The following is a 23,821-nucleotide window of genomic DNA, read 5'->3' as shown; positions in this document are numbered from 1 at the left end:
AGCCTTAACACTCAGCTGCAATAATTACTAATTCATGGCCATTTTTTTTTTTCAGCACTCTCATTCATTCCCCACCACTCCACTGGATTATTCCAAAGCAAATCCCAGACATTCCACCATTTTACCTATACATACTTCAGTATATAGACCTACAAACATAACTTTTTTTAATTAACAGGACCGTACTGTTTTTAAAATAAAACCATAGTATCATCAATGTGTCAGTGTCCAAATTTCTGTGGTCTTTTTAAGTATTTTTATTGTTTTTTTTTTAAGATTTTATTTATTTATTTGACACAGAGAGAGACACAGCGAGAGAGGGAACACAAGCAGGGGGAGTGGGAGAGGGAGAAGCAGGCTTCCCGCGGAGCAGGGAGCCCAATGCGGGGCTCCATCCCGGGACCCTGGGATCATGACCTGAGCGGAAGGCAGACACTTAACGACTGAGCCACCCAGGCGCCCCTCGTTTTTTATTTTATACTTGTTTTTTTATTAGGGAACATTCAAAGATTTTAGAACAGTGTTAGATTGACCTGCATGGCATGACTGAAATTCAACTGTTTTAACATACAAATTTCTTGTGGTTCATCCTGATATAATGAATGTTCACATAACTTTCATGTTCAGTTCCAACAACTATCAAGTCATAGTTAATTCTATTTCATTTTTACCCTTCCCTAGAGTATTATTATTATTTAAAGATTTTATTTATTTGAGAGAGAGGGAGAGCATGAACGGGTAGGGGGGTAGGGGTGGTAGAGGGAGAGGGACAAGCGCACTTCCCACTGAGCTCAGAGCCCAACGTGGGTCTTGATCCCTGGACTCTGAAATCATGACCTGAGCCAAAGTCAGCCACCTACCAACTGAGCCACCCAGGCACCCCTTCCCTAGATCATTTTAAAGCAAATCCCCAGTCAGTTAAGCATCTGCCTTCTGCTTGGGTCATGATCCCAGGGTCCTGGGATCCACTCCCACATCGGGCTCCCTGCTCTGCTTCTCGCTCTGCCCCTCCTCCCACTAGTTCTCTCAATCTCTTTCAAATAAATAAAATCTTAAAAAAAAAATAAAGCAAATCCCCAGACATCATATCCCTTTACTCATAAATGTTAATACACCATCTGTAAAAATAGGACTCTTTTAAGCCATATTTACCAATATTGTACCTTAAAAATTTAATTTCTTAATATCAAATATCCAGTGTTTAAATTTACCCAGATGTCTCAAAATAATTTTTACAGTTTGGTTGTTCAAATCAGTATACAAATAAGGTCCATATAGTCTAGTCGGTTGGCATGTCTCTTAAATCTCTTTTAAAAGCTTCACCTCTATTTTTTTCTGTGTGGCTTACTTGTTGAAGGAACCAGTTTGTCCTGAAATCTCCCTCTATCTGGATTTTGCAAATTGAATCTCCATGATAATCATTTATAGTTATTTACTATAGATTTGTAGTCAGATCTAGAAGCTTGATCATATTACTTTTTTGGCATAAATACTCAAAAAATATTGTTTGTTTCTATCAGGAAACACATTAATGATCAACCGTCTCTCTTTTACATGACTGATAATCAATGCCCAGATCTATCATTTTTTCTTCATTTATTATCTGGAATCTGAGAAATCTTTTATCAACTATATGGTTTTCCTGAAGTACAGTCTATATCGAGGGGTGTCTGGGTGGCTCAGTTGGTTAAATGTCTGACTCTTGATTTCAGCTCAGGTCATGATCTCAGGGTTGTGAGAGCCCTGCATTGGGCTCTGCATTGGGTGTGGAGCCTGCTTAAGATTCTTTCTCTCCCTCTCTAAAAAAAAGAATAATCAATTCAAAGTTAATTTTCTTCAAAAGGAGCTCATTTCTATTTGGAAATGCAAACAATAACCTGAATATCTGATGATGTTAAGAAATTACTACATCTTTAGGTGTCATGTTGGTATTATGATTTTTGTGAAGCATCTGATCTTTTAGAGATACACGCTAATACATATAAAATGTTATAACGTCCGGGAATCACCTCAAAATAATATGAAAGGGTTGGGCAGGAGTACAGATGAAACAAGATAATCATGAGTTCATTATTTATGCTGGGTGACAAGTACGTGGGTACTCAATACACTCTTCCGTCTACTCTTACATGTTTAAATTTTTCCCTAATAAAGGTTTTTTGTTTGTTTTTTTAAAGACAGCTCACACAAACCATAAGAGACTCTTAAGCATAGGAAACAAACTAAGGGTTGCTAGAGGGAGAGGGGAGGAGGGTGGGGGGACGGGGTAACTGGGTGATGGACATTAAGGAGGGCACGGGGTAATGAATGCTGGGTGTTATATAAGACTGATGAATCACTGAACTCTACCCCTGAAACTAATATACTATATGTTAACTGAATTTAAATTAAATAAGACAGCTCATGTAAAACAAATGCAGCCAGTGTGAACCAAAAAGCCACAAATATATACATACATACGTATGTGTGTAAATGCCTTTCGCATTTGAAGAAAACACTACTAACCTAAAACAAATGCAAATAAACAGAGGGAAAAAACAAACATTCAGAACAATACCCTTTCATAGCCTGACCATATCTAAAAAACTACTGGTGATCAGATACAATATACCTGGCAAATATATCTATCTAAAGTCAAATAATCATTTATTTAGCATCTACCATAAAACACTGTACTAAAACTGGATTATCAAATGTTTAAACTGTTTTAAAAGGTGATGGATAGGGGCACCTGGGTGGCTCAATCCTTAGGCATCTGCCTTCGGCTCAGGTCATGATCCCGGGTTCCTGGGATAGAGCCCTGCATCGGGCTCCCTGCTCCGTGGGGAGCCTGCTTCTCCCTCTCCCACTCCCACTCCCCCTTGCTTGTGTTCCCTCTCTCGCTGTGTCTCTGTCAAATAAATAAAATCTTAAAAAAAAAAGTGATGGATACATTGGCAGAGAAGTTGAACGCTATCATGTGCAAGGCAAAAGGTGGGATATAATTGTAAGATGGACAATCATCAAAACAGAATGAGGAATATATTAAGATAGAAGCCAGCTAGGAGGCCTCAGTATTGGTGTGGAATTAAATACTCATCTTTTCCCCACCACATTACTCTTAATATCCTGTATCTAACCAAGAAACAGACTCTTAACTACAGAGAACAAAGTGATGGTTACTGGAGGGGGCGGGGTGTTAAACAGGTGATGGGTATTGAGGATGGCACTTGTGTTGCGCACAGGGTGTTGTGATGAATCACTAAATTCTACACCTGAAACTAATATTGTAATGTATGTTGACTGGTTGGGATTTGAACAAAAACTTGGAAAAAAAAATACCGTATCTGTTACTAGTACCACTATTTAAATTACCTATGAGTAAGTACAGTAAATAACCCGTTTTTCTTTTTCCTTTGAAATGCCTCTCCTACTCTTCCTGTAATTTCTGTTCTCATGGCCATGTCCTTAGACCAGGTTTTCATCACTTGATGCCTATTTTACTAAAATTACTTTTCCATTTATGTCCTTGCAGATACTCTCACACAATTTTCCTGCACTTGTAATTTTCTCTTTCAGCATATCACTCTTCAGTTCAAAACTCCTCAAAGACTGCTGCCGGAGTATCAAATGAAAATTCACAGGCCTGACATTCAGGTCTCCTTAGTACTGGCTCCAATATATCTACTCACTCTCTTTCTTCACAACTCACTCTTTCTTCTACACTCCAATGTGCAATCTCTACCACTTGAACCATTCCCAACATGCCTTTGTTTCAGCCACTGTTATTAACTGACTTGGCCCTCCTGCCTGGGCTCACTCACCTTCCCAGACTTACTAAGCTCAAATCTTCTCTCTCCCTTCTTTGAACAAGGTACTAGATAAAACAGTACTTCTTCAACTTTAACGTGTACGTGAATTACTTGAATCTCGTTAAAAATGCAAACTGCTTCAGTAGTTCTGAGATGGGGCATGAGATTCTGCATTTCTAACTAGGCTTCCAGGTAACGCTGATGTTGCTGGTCTATGAATCATATTTTTTTAAACTCCTATGAAACCATCTCTAAATCATATTAAGTAGGAAAAAAAGGCAAGGTGAAAACTGCATAAACTGCCAACTATAAGTGTAGAAAATACATTTATGTGTTTGTATGTATATCCCTGAAAATATTCTCAAAAAAGGGAGGCCAGCTGAGACATAATGGGAAGAAAACTTAATTTTCAATGTACTTTTAGCCCTTTTGGAGTTGTGCACGTATCATCTATTCAAAAGGTAGATTTAAAAAGCTTTTGCAAAAAAAACTAAAATCCCAGGGTGACTCAACAAATTACTCATTTTCCCCAAGGAATAATAAGACTATACTGGTAAACAAGAGCTTTTATTTCCTTTTCAACATTCTCCATCAGCAACTACTTTTATAAAAGAGCAGAAATCATTCTTGGTTCTCCAAACCATCTCCACCCAGTGAGTCAGCTACTAAAAGGGTTGGGCCTCACTACAGAAGTCTCAAGATGGCAGGAAGCCCAGGAACACAAGATTTATGAAACAAATACGAAACAGGAAGGTCAAATGAAGATGGCCAACAGGAGCGACTACAATTTTCCAAAACCTGCCTCTTGGTGGGGAAAGACAATTTAAATCAGTCGGCAAGGGCCCTTGGATAAAGAACTAGAGTAAGGGCCAGACATGACTTCTGGGACAGGGAAGGCAGCCATCACCAGTGAGGACTGAAAAGCAGCTTAAATTTGGAGTGGCCAAAATTCTCTCTTCTACCTGCCATCTAGTGCTTGAAACTCCTCCCCTGCCTGAGAGGTAATTCATTACGCTCTAAATAGGACAGATTATCAGATCAGCTCCCTATCAGAAGATACTAGGGAGTTTAAAGGCAGTTGGAACTTTTCATTTCTGTCACTTTTACGGTGGACATCAGCCACCTTTCGCTGTATAGGAAGTGTTCACTCAGGACGGACGGCCTGATATCAGCACACATCTGTTCAAGGAATAGGAATCAAATCTGGAATGTTATTTCCCAGAATAGTTTCCAAGAACTATAAACTTGAGGCAATGTACAATTTTAGGCTTAGGCATTCTGTCCCAGGCTTAGTGAAGCACAGGACAAATTTCCCAAAATTTGCTGTGTCACCGGGAAATCTGATCACCAGCCAGACAGCTTTCGTTGTTCCTTGCTGGTTTCCCTACTCAGCTTTCCTTGAGGTCACTTCGGCAGGGCCATCCTCTGGCCTCAGTCCCTCCACCTTGTGGTGCACCTGCGGGCGCGCGGGCTATCACTGTCCCTCTGATCTCCGGACAGCGGAGTGGCACAGAGGCAGGCCGCCTCGCCTATCCTACCCCAATGCAATGCGCCTCCGCCCGAAAGCCCCCGGCGGGGAGCCAGGGTCCAGAGACACACACGCCGAGACGCCCGCCGCCCCGAGGCCCACAGGCACCTCCACCGAACCCCTACCGCGGGGACACACACGGCGCCCCATCTCCCGGACGGCGCACCTCAGAGCGGGCATGAGCGAGGTGACACGGGGAAACGGGGGCAGAAAGGGTAGGGGGCGCCTCACCTGACCCCGGGAAGCAGCGTCACAGCCCAACGCTGGTCGCCAGCAAGATGGAGCCGGGGGAGGGCCCCGGGAGGCGGAGCGCTGAGGGACGCCGCCCGAGCCCGTTAGGATCGCTGCGGCAGCTGGGAACGCCCCTGCAGCTGGAGGGGGCGGCGCCGAGCTCGGCCCCGCTAGTGCTTCGCTTAATCCGCACCGCGCTGCTCCACCTGCGGGAAGAGACGCTCCCTTCGGGTGGACCAGCCGGTTTTATCACATTTCTCGGTCCCAAGGACCATCTCCAATACCTTTGGGGCTCTCTCAGGTCACAGAGGTTTTAAGAAATCCCGGAGCCCTTTCCGTGAAGGGCAGTTGAGAAGGGCCGCGCACCTGGAAGGCCAGGTGCAGCCACTCCGCCTCTGATATACCGTCCTCCCTGAGATAAAGACCGTGTCTTTTGTTAGATCCTTATGAAAAGAATTAATACGTATTGGGATCCTAGATAGCCAGAACTCGAGATACATTATAATCAAAACCACTCCAGACGGGCTGTTGGGTGACTCTAGGTCCCCCTCACACTAGAGCCTTTAACACAAACACTATTAAACATGAGGTAATTTCAGGGTCTCAGACCAGTATCTTAAACTCATTAAGAAAGTTTATTTCAGAGCAAAAACCAGTCAGTTAACCTTTTACAGTGGTTCTCAAAGTGTGGTCCCCACACAAGTAGCAGCAATATCACCTGGAAACTTGTTAGAAATGCAAATTTGGGGCTCCACCTTAAATCTACTGACTCAAACTCTGGGGTGGAGCCCAGCAATTTGTTTAACAAGCCCTCCAGGAGATTCTAATTTAACACTGAAGTTTGAGAACTATCAATTTATTACTCTACATGCTTTCTACTCAAAAGCTTCCTCATGAGGGTGGGCCAGGAGTTCGGATTTTATTCTGGTTCCAGTGGGAAGCTATTGGAGAAGTTGAATCAAGGGAATGACATAGCCCAATCTATTCTCTAGAAAAATTATTCCCCCAAATGAATGGCCCGCAAAACCCAAGCCAACAGTTGATCTGGTGATCAAATAAGCAGAGATTTATATCCAATATTGGAGGAAAAAATGGCTCTGATAGACCTGCTGAGATGAGGATATCAGAATCCAATTTAGTACCATCCTAAAGGATTTTCAATACGGTTTTTTAAATGCAATTTTTTTCATTTGCTAAGTTAAGAAATATATTAACCTTGCTTATGTCATCTTCTGTTAAATTCTAAACACTTTAAGGGCAGAAGCCATCTTAGATTTCTCAGCAGTTAGCATGAAAGTAGGCATTTAGACTTTTATGTACCCACCAGTCTACTAAGTTGGAAACTTGTGTCACTTGTTACTGTGTGGCTTCTGTCGTCTCCTGATTTGATTCTGATGGATATATCACCCTTCACCCATCACAATCAGTAACCAACCCCTGTAGATTTTACTTTCATGATTTATCTATAAAATGTCACTATTTACTTGTTAGAAATTACCCCTTCCTTTCCATGCCTATCATCTTAGCTGGCACCTGCATTATCTTGTCTGAACCATGACACATCCAACTGGTTTTTCCATCATATGTTGCTGTATAAAATTAAAGTGGTATGGATTTAACAAGGGTACCATTTACTAAGTACAGACTATGTGCTAGGCATTGTATTAAGCACTTAGCAAATATTCTGTTTTTACATTCTCTAAGATACCCCCCCCCCCAGGGGGAGAGGGGCAGGAGAAGGGAGAGAGAATCTTAAGCAAACTCTGCCCAGCACAGAGCCAGATGTGGGGCTCAATCCCACATCTCACAACCCTGAGATCACGACCTGAGCCAAAGTCAAGACTTGGACACTTAACCAACTGGGCCACCCAGGCACCCCTACATTCTCTAAGATTAAAAAAAAATTATGCTTTATGAAGATATAATCCATTCATGTAAAGTGTACAACTCAATGGTTTTTAATATATTCACAGAACTGTACCACCACCCAATTTTAGAACATTTACATCACCTCCAAAATAAAACCCATACCCTTAAGCCATTACCTCAATCCCCTCATCCCCCTCATCCATATGCTGCCACTAATCTTTGTCTTCATACATTTGCCTATACATTTCATATAAATGTACTCACACACTATGTGTTTGTGACTTCTTAACATGAACATCAATGAACATGTTTTCAAGGTTCATCCATGTTTCAAGGTTCATCCATGTTGTAGCATGAATCAGTACTTCATTCCTTTCTAAGGCCAAATATTTCGTGACATGGATATACTATATTTTACTTATCCATTCACAAGTTGATGAACATTTGGGTTTTTATCTTTTGGCTATTGTGAATAATGCTGCTATGACCATTTGTGTACATGGTTTCATTTCTCATGGGACATACCAAGGAGCAGAACTGCTGGATCAAATGGTAACTCAATGTTTAACTTCTTGAGGAACTGCCAGACTGTATTCCAAAATGGCTGCACCATTTTATATCCCCACCAAGAGTGTATGAGGGTTACAATTGCTCTACATCACCAACACTTGTTATTTTCTGTTTTTTTAATTATCATCATTTTAGTGGATGAAGTGCTATTTCATTATGGTTTTGACTTCTATTTCCTGATGACTAAAGATGTTAAGCATCTTTTCATGTACTTATTGATCATTTGTATATCTTCTTTGGGGAAATATCTATTCGGATCATTTGCCCATTTTGTAAATGGGTTTTTTGTTCTTTTATTGTTGAGCTGTAACAGTTCTTTATATATATTCTGGATATAAGTCCATTATCAGATATGTGATTTATGAATATTTTCTTACATTCTTTTAACTTTCTTGATGGTGTCCTTTTCAGTAGTTTAATTTTAATAAAGTAATTTATTTTTATTTTGGCTGCTTATAGGTTTGGTGTGGTATTTAAGAAACCATTGCCCAATCCAACTTCATGAAGATTTACCCCTATATTTTCTTCTAAGAGTTGGATAGGTTTAGTGATTTAGGTCTTTGATCCATTTTGAGTTAATTTTTGTATGTTGTGTGTATGTGGGGGGTCCAACTTCATTCTTTTGCATGTGGAGTCCTGTTGTTCCAGTACCATCTGTTAAAGAGTCTGTTCTTTTCCCATTGAATTGTTTTATCACTCTTGTCAAAAATCAATTGAGCATAAATGTTAACAACTTATTTCTTGCTTCTCAATTTGATGTCATTTATCTATAGGTCTATCCTAGGCCAGTACCACACTGTCTTGATTACTACTGCTTTGTAGTAAACTTTGCAACTGGAATGTGTGAGTCCTCCAATTCTGCGAACATTTTCACTTAACTCTCTCTCTCTTTTTTTTTTAGGTAGGCTCCATGCCCAGTGTAGAACCCAACACAGGGCTCAATCCCACAACCCTGCGATCATGACCTGAGCCAAAATCAAGAGTCAGACGCTTAACCAACTGAGCCACACGGGTATCCCAGAACATATGAATTCTAACATTGCCCCTATCAGAGTGGGCAATAAGAATGTATATGTGTGTGTTAGGGTTAGGGGTGAGAGGCTGAGGTTATGGCAAGGTTGTAGGACTATCCTAATCTTGAGAATGTGATAAGAGAAGGATGGCATGAGACAGGATGTGGCAGAGTGGCAGGTCCAAACAGAGAGCTGGTGTTAATCACTCCTTTGGCAAGAGAGAAACCTCCAATCTTGAGATGTTGTGACTAGACAAGTAATACTTGCCAGTGAATAGGAAATAGGATAAAACAAGTGACTTAAGAAGCCCCAAACTGAGTTTATTATGGTATAAACTAGGTAATAACAAATAACTCCAGTATATTCAACTAAAGTCCAATATACTCTGGTATATTTATTTATTTTTAATTTTTAAAAAATATTTATTTATTTTTTTTAGAGAGAGCACAAGCAGTAGGCTCAGAGGGGAGAAAGAATATCAAGCAAATTTGCCCTGAGCGCGGAGCCCAATGCAGGGATCAATCCCACAACCCTGAGATCATGACCAGAGCAGAAACCGAGTCAGAAGCTCAACAACAACTGCACACTCAGGTGCCCCCTACCCTGGGATATTTAAATACAACACATGGCAAAAAGCTTCTCTAGGGCTAGAAGTCCCCAAGAGAAAAGAAGAAAATAAGATATTTATCTAGAAAAAGCCAGGATATAGAACAATATGCCAATCCTCACAACCTCTCCCGTGTTCCCAACCACTTCTCTGATTTGCCCATTCTTGTACCACTTCAAGTCATTAACACCTCTCCATTTTTCAGCCCGAATTGCTGGATAAGAAAGTCTTTTCCAGAAAAATAAGGTGCCATTCTTTTCCTTGGCAGCATCTTATTCAAGTCAAAGGTACAACTTTCTCACAAAGGAAAATGTTGGGAATTCTAGGCTCTGGAAAGACTGATACCAGGGCCTCTTGCCACACATTAAATCTAGAATCCTGTCTCTGGAAGCTACTTGTAGTTAATCTCTTAGAAAAGAGTCACATCATATAGGAACTCCCATTCAGCTTAGAATCTTCACCTGAAAAGTGGCTGAGGTTTAGGATATAGGGGATTTCAAAGTTGGCAACAAGCTGACATCAGCAGAGTAATTTCATTACAACCTCCCAATTTTCTAGAAGTCCAGTCAGGATCTGGCTCAGCTATTTAAACCTCACCATCTACTTTCTCTTCCAGTTGCTTCTTATCCAGCTGGCAGGAACGTCCAAGAAACATGATATAGTAGGCATTGCAATATACTGGTTGCTTGTTGGGGTTGGAATAGACCTCTTCAGGTTTGAGGGACGCGAAAGGGTTAGCTCCATAGGCAGTGATGTGTGTATCCAGGTCCACCAGAATCTGCAAAGAAGCTGCCAATTCCTGATGGCTATAGGAGACAGATGAAAAAAAAAAGAAGAAAGAAAAAGAAATTGCTCTAATTATGAGACATAGGAGAGAAATTCCTCAGAACTTGATACTTCTGGACTCATTAATCCCCAAAATTACCAAAGGCTAGATGGGCAAGGGTATCCTTCCCTCCCAAATGTCTCACTAAGTACCTGATTAACTAGCATAGGACTTGGTTCCAAGGGGATTAGAAAGTCAAGTGTGGAAAGGAAGAAAATCCTCACCAGAAGACAGAAGATGAGCAAGGGGGAGAGAAATGAGCTCATCTATACAGAGAGAGGTATGAGTGAGTCAGGGAGGTATCACAAATAGGAAGAGGTTGAAACCTGTAAACAGTGATCAATGTAGGGATCTCATAATCACGAAGTAGCAGGAGGGTGGGCAGCCAAGCCTCCATCAAGTCTGGGGAAGCATGGAAACCTATGGTGGGGGGGGAACAATAGAAATGGATATAGTGAAGGGAAAGGCTGAGGTAGACCCTAAGCAAGATACTTTTTTGATTGTGTCCACCCCTCCCCTAACCTTGCTCACCTCCAATGCTCATTTACCACCATCATCCACCCCAGGTTCTGCAATGGAAAATTCTAAACCCAGGTATAGTACATACGGCTAATGATCAACCAAGGTTGTCAACATATTGTGTTTAACCTGACCAAATGAATGGGGTTCCAAATAGAGGAGATGTAAGAGTCTGGATGGAAAATTCCCAGAAAAGCCACCCGGGATTCCCCTGAATGACTCTTACCTGGATGGAATGCCACCACCAAATCCGGATGGGCTATCTGTCCAGTCTCTACCTGCTCCTCCCAGAAGTCATGATAGAGGCCCCTATGGCCACTAAGCTGAACTGTGCCAGGTTCCAGGGGGGGAGTTGAGGTGCTCTGTGTAAAGCCAGCAGATACGTCTATACCCACCATGATCACACAGAGGCCTAGATGTCCAGGAAACATGTAGCCAAGCTCATCATAGTCCCCAGGGCGAGTGAGGAATGTCTCCACATGGGAAGCACCAACCACATGCACTGTGCTTCCCCCAGTCTTCCCAACATCTATCCCCAAGGCCCGAAGCCCAAGGCCCAGTGTCAAGGGCCGCGATAGGGCATCTGTCAGCAGCCGTTTCAAAGAGCCCTGCAGGGCATCTGGGTCTGGCTTTGGCCGTCCTACATTGGCCCACAGGGTGGTCATGGCATGACTACCTAGCACAGCATCCAGTGTAGCATCTAGCTGTAAACACCGCATAGAAAACCAGGTATCCCAGCCCTGTACGACTTCAGCCAGGCATGGCCAAGGTCCTGAAGGTAGGACAAAAGCACCTGCAGGAAAGAAGGGATATGAGTGACCTAATCCTTTCCTGGCTTCAATATTCCTTCCAAATTTACTCTTCCAAATTGTGACCAGGAGTGCTCCACCCAGTTCTCATGTTTTCCTCGTAACAACATGTTTTCATATCTTTCTCCAAGTACAGCCAACTATGACCACTGTGGCAGAGTTCTCCAACACCACCACTTCACCTGTGACTAGAAGCCATTCCATGAGACGGTCCACAGCTACCAGACGCAGCTCTTGACAAACCTTCCTGTGCTCTGGCCAGTCTGACCTCTGGCACTCTGGACCACAGTAATAGACATTTCTGCACCTGAAAGATGAGCCCCAGAAACAGATGTTCCTATAACCTCAAAGGTGCCTGGGGGATGACTAGGGAAGGGAATTGCTACTTCCTGTATCTAGGAAGAAAGATCACTGGATAGGGAAGGTAGGGAGAGGAGTGAGAGCCGATGCACCAAATTTGGAGATTACATTTGGGAGGGGAGGCATGAGACACTAGGAATTTAATTATTCTCTTGGGTCAGAGTAACACCTTAGTCTGTATCTGGAATAACTCACTTTTTACATCCCTTACAGAAAAAAAATATCAGGAGCTTGCAGCTGCCCTCTTATCACAGGTATGGCTCAACCCCAACCTCCCCAGAACAGATATGATCTTAACCCTTGAATACTCAAGAGGAAGGAGGTAGAGAAGATTATACAATAGTACCCCCCTTCTCCACAGGGAATATGTTCCAAGACTCCCAATGGATTCCTGAACTCATGGGTAGTACCAAACCCTATATATACTATGTTTTTTCCTACACATACATACCTATGATAAAGTTTATAAATTAGGCACAGTTAAAGATTAATGACAACATAAGACAATTATACTGTAATAAATGTTATATGAATGTGGTCTTTCTCTCAAAGTGTGTTATTATACTGTACTGACCCTTCTTCTTGTGATGATGTGAGATGATAAAATGCCTACATGATAAGATGAAGTGAGGTGATTGACATAGGTGCTGTGACAAAGCATTATGCCACTAATAACTTTTTGACAAGAGTCAGAGGAGGATCATCTGCTTCCAGACTGTGGTTGACCACACATAACTGAAAGCATAGAACGTGAAACTGCCCATAAGGGGGACTACTGTACCATGGTCTGACTTCCCCGTAATACCCAAAATAAGTAGGAGCCCAATCCTTTTCTAATCTTTCTGTGGCCTGGGTCACACAAAATGAGGAGTGTGCCTGAAGTTATTCTGAAAACTCTTAGACCTTTCCTCCTGCCATGAAGTCTTAGAATAGGATCATTTCTGGATGACTCTCCTATTAGCCCCCAACTAGTCACCTCTTGCACTGACGTAGGACCTTGGAGTCTGAAAGGCCACTAGGAAGAGCTCTACAGTGAGCACAGAATCGGAATGTGTCCTCCATCTTCTGGAACATTTCTTGAAGGCATCCAAATCCAAAGCCTGATACAGAAGCACCCCCATCTAGCACCAACCTGCAGAAATGGCATGGAGAAGAAGTAGCAATAGGAAAAAGAATATCTCCAGAATCATTCATGACCTATACCTTGCCTCCTATATATTTCTATCTACTCCCACTATTTCTCACATGAGAAAAATTTCTTCTATAAAACTTGCAAAAGTCAGGATGACTCACTGTAAATGCCCCATATTCCCCAAGTTATACTCCCTTCTTGTTTTCTGAAAGCACTTCTACCAGAGATAATATATTACTCTTCCACAGAGCTAGTCACTCACTTGTATTCTTCATAGCTTTTCATGTTTAGCTTTTGAAGGATTAGCTGGGATAGGCCAGGAACATTATTGTCCAAGGAGAAGAAGCCAAGTGCATCAATGCTAGGGTCAGGTTTTGAGAGGGTCAGAGGCACAGAGGTCACAACTGTAGGTGGGGTCACAACCATGGGAGTCACCGATGAGGGGGGTTTCTTGTGCCTTCGTTGCCGGGATCTTGGAGCCATGGCTGTCCACTGATACCTGGGGACTATATGGAGAACAGATATGGAATGAAATTTTGCAAGCTATACAAGTATGATGTGTTTTCATATGTTTGACCTTTCAATTCTCATTCCAGTCTCTCAGACCTAGGTATCAGTAAGATTTATTTAGGCTCTACTGATTACTGATCACCACAGGCAGTGATAAAAAACAGGAGGAAAATAATTGTATATCAACATAATTATATATGTATTATATATGAAGTTCTATATGAAATATAAATATATATGTAAGTAAATGCATAGAAAAAGGTCTGGCAGTGCTCATATAAAATAACAATGATTAACTCTAAGGAGGGAAAGAAGTAATGGGATAGGAACTGGGTTAAGCAAAAGGAACTTTAGACTTATCTGTAACGTTTGACTCTTGAATACTAAGAATATATTCATATGTTATTAATGCACTTAAAAAATCAACTTAAGGGCGCCTGGGTGGCTCAGTTGGTTAAGCGACTGCCTTCGGCTCAGGTCATGATCCTGGAGTCCCGGGATTGAGTCCCACATCAGGCTTCCTGCTCAGCAGGGAGTCTGCTTCTCCCTCTGACCCTCTTCCCTCTCGTGCTTTCTATCTCTCATTCTCTCTCTCTCTCAAATAAATAGATAAAATCTTTCAAAAAAAAAAAACAACTTGAAATGAGGGAGGAAAAAGCAACAAATCTTGGTTGTCTAAAACTACCAACTAATTGGAGAATCAGTCAATCTCACCTAGTTAAGGAAATAAAACATTCATTTTAGAAGACCTATCATCACACTTTTAAGCAATCAACCCAGAAGTAGAAATTAAATGCAATACAAAAACAGCACCGCAATATTAAGATTTATGTAGTCAAAGTAAGTTATGCAAATTATGAGGAAAATTTCCTAAAGAGGTGAGCTTTGAAGTAGAACTAATCCCATACCCAACCCACTACCTAGGAGGAACTCTGATATTCCCCTTCCCTGCCTTGTCTTCTCCCATTCCTTCCACAAGGAATGAGTAAACAAAAGGAACTGTATTGGGAAAAATAAAAACATCCATTCATTCAATAAACATTTACTGCTAAACATATATAATCACTCATATTATAATAGAAACAAATATGAAAAGTATACTTAATATCTAAATGTTTTACAGAGGGAGCAAATGTAAATTATAATATAAGGCAGTATATAAATCCTATAAGAAAAGTGAAACTAAAGCACTAATGGGAGATCAGAAGGAAAGAGTCTCTTCAGTTGGTTAGCTGTAGGAAGACTTTATAAAGCATGTAGCAGTCAGAATAGACCCATTAATGATGGTAATACTTGGAATACATGGAGACAGAAAAAAAGAATTCTAACCACAGAGAAGAGCATGAGCATAGAAATGTAGACGGGAACACTAGGAATTAATAAAAGAATGGTTTCAGTTTGATTATTAAGTATAACCTAAATGTAAGAACTAAAACTATAAAGTCTTAGAAGAACTCATAGGGAAAAGTGTCATAATATGGATTTGGTAATTTCTCAGATATTACACCATAAAAAGAAATGAAGTACTGATAATACGCTACAATGTGGGTGAACCTCAAAAACATTACGGTAACTGAAAGAAGCCAGACACAAAAATCATAAATTATATGATTCCATTTATAAGAAATATTGAGAAACAGTAAATCCAGAGACAGAAAGCAGATTCATGGTTGCCAGGGGCTGGGAAGAAGAGGTATGGGGAATAACTGCTAAATGGTTATGGGTTTTTCTCTGGGATGGTGAAAATGTTTTGGAACTAGACAGAGGTGGTGGTTGCATAACAATGTGAATGTATGACATACCGTGCTCACTTTAAAAGGATTAATTTTATGTTATGTGAATTTCATCTCAATTAAAAAATAAAAAAACCATCTGTAGAGATTGAGAAGCTAAAAAATTATTTTTTGAAAGATTTTATTTATTTGTCAGAGAAAGAAAGAGACAGAGAGTATGCACAAGCAAGGGGAGTGGCAGGCAGAGGGAGAAGCAGGCTCCTGGCTGAGCAAGGAGCCCAGTGCGGGACTCAGTCCCAGGACCCTGAGATCATGGAAGCCAAAGGCAGACGCTTAACCAACTGAGCCACCCAGGCGTCCCAAAGAAGCTAAAAAATTATTAACCCTCAGATTAACTGCCTCTAGGGACAGGTAAATGGCAGAGGATATAACAGTGGTTGGTTTTACTCGAAATAAGGTAACTATTAAAGTACAACTATTAAAGTACAAAACATGATCAGGGATCATGTTTTGTTACAAAAATAGTCTGACATTTAATCCTTCTGGACCAGATTTGTTAGGGAAAAAACTCCAAGAATCATCATTCAGCTGAGGTGTATGTGGCAGAACAAAGACCTCCCAGAATCATCCAGCTACAATCTATTATCTGTATACCTGAAACTAATATAACACTGTATGTTAACTGGAATTAAAATAAAAACATAAAAAAATCTATTATCTTACAACATGGCTCTTGCAAACTGCTGTCCTTAGTTAACGAGGGAATGAATTTGTATTTTCCTTTGTACTTTCTCATCCTTTCATTGCACTCCTGTAATCTCTCCCCTCATCCCACAGATAACTGGATGTTTTCAGAGTCCACAGAGATAGCTAAGGTCATCTGCGCATAATATCTTCTACATTCTTGCCAATACAGGAGAAATTAGACCTGAAGGTGACAGATTATTAAAGGGTCATGTCCCTTTCCTAAAGGATGCCTTCACACCTGAGTACCCCATTTCCAACAACTGACCTGACTCTTCCCTCCACTTTTTAAAAAAATATACTTTACTTCATTTCATTTATCTATCCATCCTATCTATTTTTAAGAGAATGCTGCTGTGTGAACAGCAGGGGAGGGGCAAAGGGAGAGGAAGAGAATCTTAAGCAGACCCCATGCTCAGTGCAGAGCCCGACTTGAGGCTTGATCTCATAACCCCAAGATCATGACCTGAGCTGAAATCAGTTCAACTGACTAAGCCACCCAGGCGCCCCTTCCATTTTTAATCTCTACACATCCTCATCCAATTTCCAGAATCACTGCAACTCGAAAAGCATTCCTCTGCTCTACCCAGCCTCTTCGGGCAAGATAACTTGCCCTCTTTCTTGAACCTTGAAAGAATGGATTCATCTTTCTTTAAAGGTATAGAAAAAATCATCTTTGATTTGAGGCAAGTCAAGAGTCTTAAATCCCAGGAGTAATAATAAATATACCTAATGTTCAACTAAAAGCCTCGTGCTGCAACTGAGACCAATTAAGACCAGAAATGTACTGCCTAACTTCTCTGTCTTTCCAAAGACATCTTTCTCCCAAGGAAGATTAACTCTTGGCTCTCTGGGGGTTGGTTGAACTGGCTGGGAAGTGAAAGGATCAGTTTGGGGGAGGAGTGGTGGTGATGAAATCCCTGATAGTTTCCTCTGTGTCTAGAGCAGGTTCATGATACAAATGAACTAAATTTCTGGGAGGAAGGTAAGAAGGTGCATTTGTATCTACATGAGGCTCATGTCTGAGTTTGTGTACCCCAGGCCCAGACCCAGCTTCCCTGGTTCTAACTTTCCTGCAGTGAGCTCCAGGATCCTCCAAGTTTGAGGGGAGGGACAGGATTGAGAAAACTAAGGCAAAAAACAGAGGGGACAAGGGAGAAGTTGGAAAGAATTATATATAAAAAGCTTTAAGAATTTTCCAGAGATCAAAGTCTACCTCACCTAGCAGGGAATCACTTTAACTTTTTTCTAGCCATCCCCAATGACTTAGGCTCTAATTTATTCCCATAAGAGAGAAAACACCAAGGACAGAAGAGGAGACATGGACTGCACGGTCTAGAAAAACTCTTATTTTCATTTCCAAATTCCCTCCAATATTAGCCTATTCCCAGACCAGGTCTCCCATCTTTCTCCTTCATCCCCAAAAGCCTCAAGTTTCACCCAAACCAGTTACCTTCTCACTATCTCCAGACCAGGAAGGCCCATCTAATTTTCTCTAACTCACCAGCAAACACAAAACAGCTTTGGGGAGATAGGGAAAGGGATAAATGATGCTAGTCATTGGGGATCCTAAAAGGAGTTGGGAAAGAGAAAGAGAAAAGGAGGAATACATTAAGAATATTGCTATTATTAAGCACATTCAGCTTCTTAATCAGTGATTAACACTCCCTGGGGTGATAAATGTTTTACTCAACTATAAACTAAGCAAGCAGATGGTTTGATGGAAAAGTAACTTACCCTGCTAAGCCCTCGGCTTCCTTCCTTCTCTCTTTCTTCCAAGTGAATGCTTGATCTCCTCATATCTAGCTTGTGGCTGACTTGCAGCTGTCCCTTCATATCACTTTCCTTTGCAAACTGCTGAAATGCTGAGTCTCTGTGATTAGGTGTGCCCTGCCAACCAGACAGACAACGCTGAATTCTCCCTAACGAGGTAAGGAGGGACCTGGACCCATGCCCATGGACTTCTCCCTTTCTGACCTTCCTTCTCTGCCAAGAGGGCTCAGAACTCTGTCAACACTCCCAAACTCACCAAAGGCCAGGCAGGCTAAGGAAAGATGAAACCTATTGCTTCCTGAACCTCTCTCACTAAGGCAGTATTTCTGCTCTCAGTCCACAGAGTCAGAGAAGAAAAAATTAAAAACAAAAACCCTGGGATTAGTTCAGAAGTCATTATTTGGTTGGAAAGGTAGGCACTAGCTCAGATCAACAGAACTCCTGGAGTTCTGGATGTCAATCTAGACCCAGGATGAGTTAACCCAAGCCCAAAGTCCCTTTGAGCATAACAAACACTGCTCAAACACAATTCAACAATGATCAATCTAGGCTTAAAAACAAACATAATACCCAAGAAAGAAGAATACAAATGGTCATTTAATGGTACAGAAGGAAATCAATTATAGGGGAAACAAAATTAATTTGTAAAATTCACTTTCTCTGAAAGGAGAGCAAGGTACTTTGTCATCAGGTTCCTCCAAAAGAGGAATAAATAGAGGAATAAAGTAAGCAAAACCAAAATATTATTGGCTAAAAATGTACTCTGTTTCTAGGAACAGAAAATACAAAAGAATCAATTCAAACATCTTATTCCTTCCTATAATGAATGCTGATCCAGGGAATCTGATTACACATTGCTAGTTCTTTTTCATTTATCAAGCTCCAGGGTCTACCAGAAATTATCAAGGCAGTGGTCCTATATGACTGTAAGACCTAACTTTCTGCTTACATCTGGCCCTAGCTATGTCACTTACCTGCTTCTGTGAACACCATCAAACTGGGGAACAGAACAACTTGCAGTCAGTTTGAGGTCCTGGAATGTGGCAAATCAAAAATCTACATATGAACAGATGCAGAGGATGGATTCTAAAGGAACCCCAAACTGTAGAAAGCAACTACACACAGGGAAGGTGAAAGTAAGTGTTAAGGATGCAACAAAACATTACATATTATTCAGAATAGCTGTGGAGAAAAGAAAATCAGTAGCAATAGGCAAAAATCCCGAGTAAAACAGGAGTAATTCATTTTAAGCAAAGGTTTCAGGCCTATTTCAAATTTAACTGGCAAAACTTTTAAAGGATATGAGTTCTGTTAATAATGGCTGAACTGCAGAAGGCACAAGAAGTCAGAGATGGTCTTTGGTTTTTTTTTTTTTAACTTATTTTTATTTTTTTAAAGATTTTATTTATTTATTCATGAGAGACAGACAGACAGAGAGAGAGAAAGAGAGGCAGGCAGAGGGAGAAGCAGGCTCTCCAAGGGGCAGGGAGCCTGATGCGGGACTCGATCCCAGGATCCTGGGATCATGACCTGAGCCGAAGGCAGACGCTTAACCATCTGAGCCACCCAGGCGCCCCGAGATGGTCTTTTCTAACTCAGAAGTGTCATCTTTGAATATAAAGGGATATAATAGATAGAAAAAATTGATATTGAATATTAATTTATATTTTACCATCACTACTACTAGCTCTGGTAGACATTTAAATTTACAATTTAGAAAGATCTGAACTTTACACAGTTTGTTTTCATCGTAAGTTACATTTTTAAAAAAGCCTTAAAAATGCTTCTATGGTTCATTGTGAAACCTTAAAAAATATTTCTATGGTTCACAGTTATGAAGACTAGAAAGAGGTTCTTATTCAACAGTTAGGAAGTGGTCTGTGAGGCACTGGGTGATTTTTCTACCACTCTTAATATATTCTACTTTTCTGCATTCTGTTCCTTTCTCTTACTTTCTTCTTCTTTTTAATCTTTACCATCAACCCATAATTCTTCTAGTTCGCTAATGATGTTTTATGTTTACCCAAGATTCCCATAAACACTATATAACCCCAGTGATGGACCTAAGGGCTAAGGAAGTTCCTGGTACCTGATATACTAGTTAAGCTCTTAGAGATGCATAGTTTTCATAAAACAATAACATCCAGGAAAACCTTTAAACATATGCAGTGTATAGTAACTTTAAGAGTAGCTCATGGACTGCTATATATGCAAGCTAATAATACAGCAACTAAAAGCTGTAATAATCAACAGTTTGAGTTCTGTTTGCTACCTGGAATAAGGCAAGTATATACAGTTCAATTTAAATCAGTGCTTTGTAAAATGTGTATCATTATAATTATTGTTGGAAACTGTAATTAAAGTTACTATATGATTATATTATAAAATGTTGAGCAATATCCTAATTTCCCTCAATTTGCAAAATTTCATACTTATTTTGATTATGAAAAAGAAAGGAATATGATGGCAAGAAAATACAGTATCATGAATATTCTTTTTCTTATTGTTAAAACACCCAATAAATTCCCAATACTATTATAACAAAACTCTAAACAATAACATTTTCTTTCAATTAAAAGTTAAGTGAAATAGTGATTTTAAATATTAGATTTAGGAGGCCTATAATAGGCACCCAAAGTACTCTAGTTTTCAGTTACTAATGTTCATGTAAGACAAATGTAACCAAAGTTAAAAAAAGAAAAACACCAAAATTTATGAAGACACAAATTTATCAAATTACCATGAACTATCCACGAGATAATCTCTGAAGGCTATATCCCAGTTCTAGTAACAGTATTTTCTGATTTGCATGAGGTCAAATCAGACTACATCTTCCAAATAAAACCCAACACAGAGATAGGAGCAGCGGCCCATGCATGGAATTTATTGTGTGCTACTGTTTATAAAATACTCGAATAGTCCTGCACATGCATAATATTTCCAACTTAGACAGGAGACCATACAGGGTGCACTTTCTGGCAAACAAAACAATAGATGGTTCCGCTGCCTGGAGCTCTGAGTTGTATTCCAGGGCATGAGGGAAGCAGGCCACCAAAGTAAAGGGAAATACCAAACTACAGTGGCAATCAATACAGGTCAGTAATTGTGAAAAATTAGCACATGGTTCCATTTAGTTTAACCAAGCAGTTCTGTAACTATCAAAAGAAAAGGTTCAACATGCAATCTTGACTTTTATGCTTCCACTAACATCTGAATGATTGAACAGAACCATTGCTTCTATGCTGCATTGCTTAATCAAAAACACTTCCAGAACATTTTTAAATTTCCTTTGCATCAAAACATAAAAATGATAGAAAGCCAGCAGCAAATCACCCTGGTGGCTATTTAAGCAACTTGAGTACTCACAATAAACTAAAATTTCTCATAACATCTAGGTAACCTATACATGTCGTACCTGTACATCATAGGTCTATATATTAAATATTTGCAAAATGAAAACATGCATACACAAAATACGTCAAGTTTTACAGACATGATTTGAATTAAAATTTACTTTGACAATGTACAAACTTCTTTTAAAGTACCTTAAATGAGTAATTCTGTAATTCTTCATAATTTTGAAATTTAGAGGTTTTCTTCTTAAATCTCTGGGGTGTAAATTTCAAAAGATCTGGGCAAAAAGATTCTAAATTAGTTTTTGGATTTGTGTTCAAGTAAGAGAATCTGCCTAGAAATAGGTTATGCATTCATAATTGAAAAATACCAAGACTATTTTACAGAATTAGCCACATTTAAGAACTATAGACCTGAGGTCAGCATTTTATATAAATGCCAACTGGGTTTCTCAGCATTTTGCCCATAATTCAAAATACAGCTTAGTAACCTTAGAAATGTATTTTAAGACCATGCTTATTCATCCTTTAAAGACATTTCATGGGGGAAAAAAAAAGTCCACATTAGCTCTTAGGATTGCATTTGAAGTCATGGTTAAAAAACAAAATCTAATTCTACTGAGGGGAAAAAGAAATCTCATTTGTAAACTTAATGTGTGAACCACAAGCATAAATGGAGGTGTAGTTGCCCTCCACTGGAAATTGCCCCAAGCCCCTTGCTCACTGCTCTCCACCTTCCCAGCGATGACCCAATCTTATCAGATATCACAACATGTCCCAGGGCCCTCAAGCCTCCATCCAGGAAGGGGGCTGGGGTCTCAAAAGCACAATGGTTTCTCCAGAGGGACTGTGACATTTACAGTCAGCTTGGCCGACCCCTCCAGATCCTGGGGGTGATCTGTCCATTTGGGGCCCGAGATGTGAGAGTCCCTGGGAAGCCGTGGGTCACTGGGCACTATGGTTGCCAGTCCCGTGGTTCTCAGTGGCATGTGCGGTGTTCAGAGAATTGAAACCATCTTGCTGTACAGCATCTTTCCGGGGTGGCATTCTCTCATTGATCCTATCCAAACCCTTTGCCTCTTCAAAACTGCAGATTCTATGTGGTGGAGAGAATCCTCGTATTGCTTAACAAAATGCAAATTTGATAAGTCAGTAATAGAAAAACATTTCTGAGATTTCAAAACATAATTAATGATTTTTAAGAAGAAAGAAATTAGCTGTATGTAGCAACATTTAAATCTTACTTTAACTGAATCCTATCCCCATTCCAGACTTCCCCTTAAAATGTGAAATGTTTAAACCTAAATATAAACACGATAGCTTCATAGATGACAAGTGTTAGCATAGCCTTTAAAAAAGAACGCACAAAAATAACCCTTCCCCGACCCCAAAATTAACCTACAGGCAATGGTCTCAGGGTCTCAGTCTGACTTCTACGATACCAATTATCTCCTACCTCAGACCCTAAAATCACCAGTGACTATCACAATAAGGCAGCAACAAGAGTAGGGGCAAGTGAGGAGGCTAAACAAGGTTAACCTTGACATACAAATCTGTACCAAGAGCTTGGGAGAAGAAAGAGGCAAAGTATGTTAAAATTTAGCAGATAAGAACTATCTTGGAGGTCAAGGTATCATCATCCCATCACCACCAGAATGAAATGAAAAAGGTGGGAAATGCCTCCAGAAGTCAGATCTGTATTTGGCTGATAGTAAAAAGTATTCAGTTTCATATTTTAGGAAATGTCTTCCTGAATTCAATGGCCATTCACTGCATGTTCTTTGGAAACCCAAATCAAAATAAATGGCAATCCTCCTCCAGTTGTTATAATTTCTCATTCACTTTATCTGGAATGATGCTTTTCTACTATTAAACTGTGCATACAAAAGATTTCCATTCCACTGGTTATAAACTGGTTGCTTTAATATGTGCAATCCCTGGGACTCAGAGTCTGTGCATGTGAACCAAATAAATAATTGGGGCGGCAAAGCATTTAGCAATGTGTAGTATCAAGCCAACGTATGATATATATGAATATATTATTATCAGAAAACGCTAGGCCAAACAGCAAAAAAAATAAAAATAAAAATCATAGTGACAGTTCCTGCACTCTCAGGTGAATTACTGAAAACGAGTAAAAACCAACTCAAACCTATACTTAGAGGGGCTTTCACTTAGGAAAAAAATGATCTGAATAGCATAGAATCATGCAAAATGTAGAATAGATCTTTCTTTGCAACTTCAAATGCTATAATACATAGCATAACATGCTGCACTCTAAAGAATTCAGGAACAGTAAATGTTGGTTGTACACAACACTAGAAAAGGGGAAAACCAGATTGTCACTAGGAAAATCGGTCCTTGTAATTTAAAAAGAAGAAAAAGAAAAGAAAAGAAAAAAAAAGAGGAATGTGACTGTTAAACTTGATGAGTCAGTGAGTCTGATTCATCTT

At 40.1% G+C, this 23,821-nt stretch overlaps 3 protein-coding genes across 9 annotated transcripts in view; all 3 read right to left on the bottom strand.

The window, feature by feature from the left end:
• The window catches only part of ANXA7 (annexin A7), a 30,239-nt gene extending 24,584 nt beyond the window's left edge, over positions 1 to 5,655 (bottom strand). For both annotated transcript variants that reach the window (XM_028109634.2, XM_028109635.2), the window contains exon 1: positions 5,551 to 5,655. The gene's annotated coding sequence lies outside the window, so the exon portion shown is untranslated. The remainder of the gene's footprint in view (positions 1 to 5,550) is intronic.
• A 3,740-nt stretch (positions 5,656 to 9,395) lies between these two features.
• On the bottom strand, positions 9,396 to 21,649 carry MSS51 (MSS51 mitochondrial translational activator). 2 transcript variants are annotated; one of them, XM_028109547.2, is made up of 7 exons: positions 21,561 to 21,649; positions 13,518 to 13,761; positions 13,100 to 13,255; positions 11,946 to 12,070; positions 11,181 to 11,747; positions 10,762 to 10,855; positions 9,396 to 10,415 (listed from the first exon to the last, which is right to left on the bottom strand). In XM_028109547.2, the coding sequence occupies exons 2-7, from the start codon at positions 13,736 to 13,738 to the stop codon at positions 10,196 to 10,198; spliced, it is 1,383 nt and encodes a 460-aa protein (XP_027965348.1). In that variant the 5' UTR covers positions 13,739 to 13,761; positions 21,561 to 21,649; the 3' UTR covers positions 9,396 to 10,195. The 2 variants fall into 2 exon arrangements, with proteins under 2 accessions (XP_027965348.1, XP_027965347.1); XM_028109546.2 differs by lacking the exon at positions 21,561 to 21,649 and adding an exon at positions 17,980 to 18,062.
• The window catches only part of PPP3CB (protein phosphatase 3 catalytic subunit beta), a 51,997-nt gene continuing 48,902 nt past the window's right edge, over positions 20,727 to 23,821 (bottom strand). For all 5 annotated transcript variants that reach the window (XM_028109539.2, XM_028109541.2, XM_028109542.2 and 2 more), the window contains one exon: positions 20,727 to 22,492. In XM_028109539.2, the coding sequence (XP_027965340.2) occupies positions 22,314 to 22,492 (179 nt within the window). In that variant the 3' untranslated portion in view covers positions 20,727 to 22,313. The remainder of the gene's footprint in view (positions 22,493 to 23,821) is intronic.

Source organism: Eumetopias jubatus, unplaced genomic scaffold, assembly GCF_037043125.1.
Source record: "Eumetopias jubatus isolate StellerSeaLion01/CBP00866 unplaced genomic scaffold, mEumJub1_p1.0 scaffold_17, whole genome shotgun sequence".
Classification (NCBI taxonomy): Eukaryota; Metazoa; Chordata; class Mammalia; order Carnivora; family Otariidae; genus Eumetopias; species Eumetopias jubatus.
Note: the sequence above shows the minus strand (reverse complement) of the source record. Positions and strands in the feature narration are given on the sequence as shown.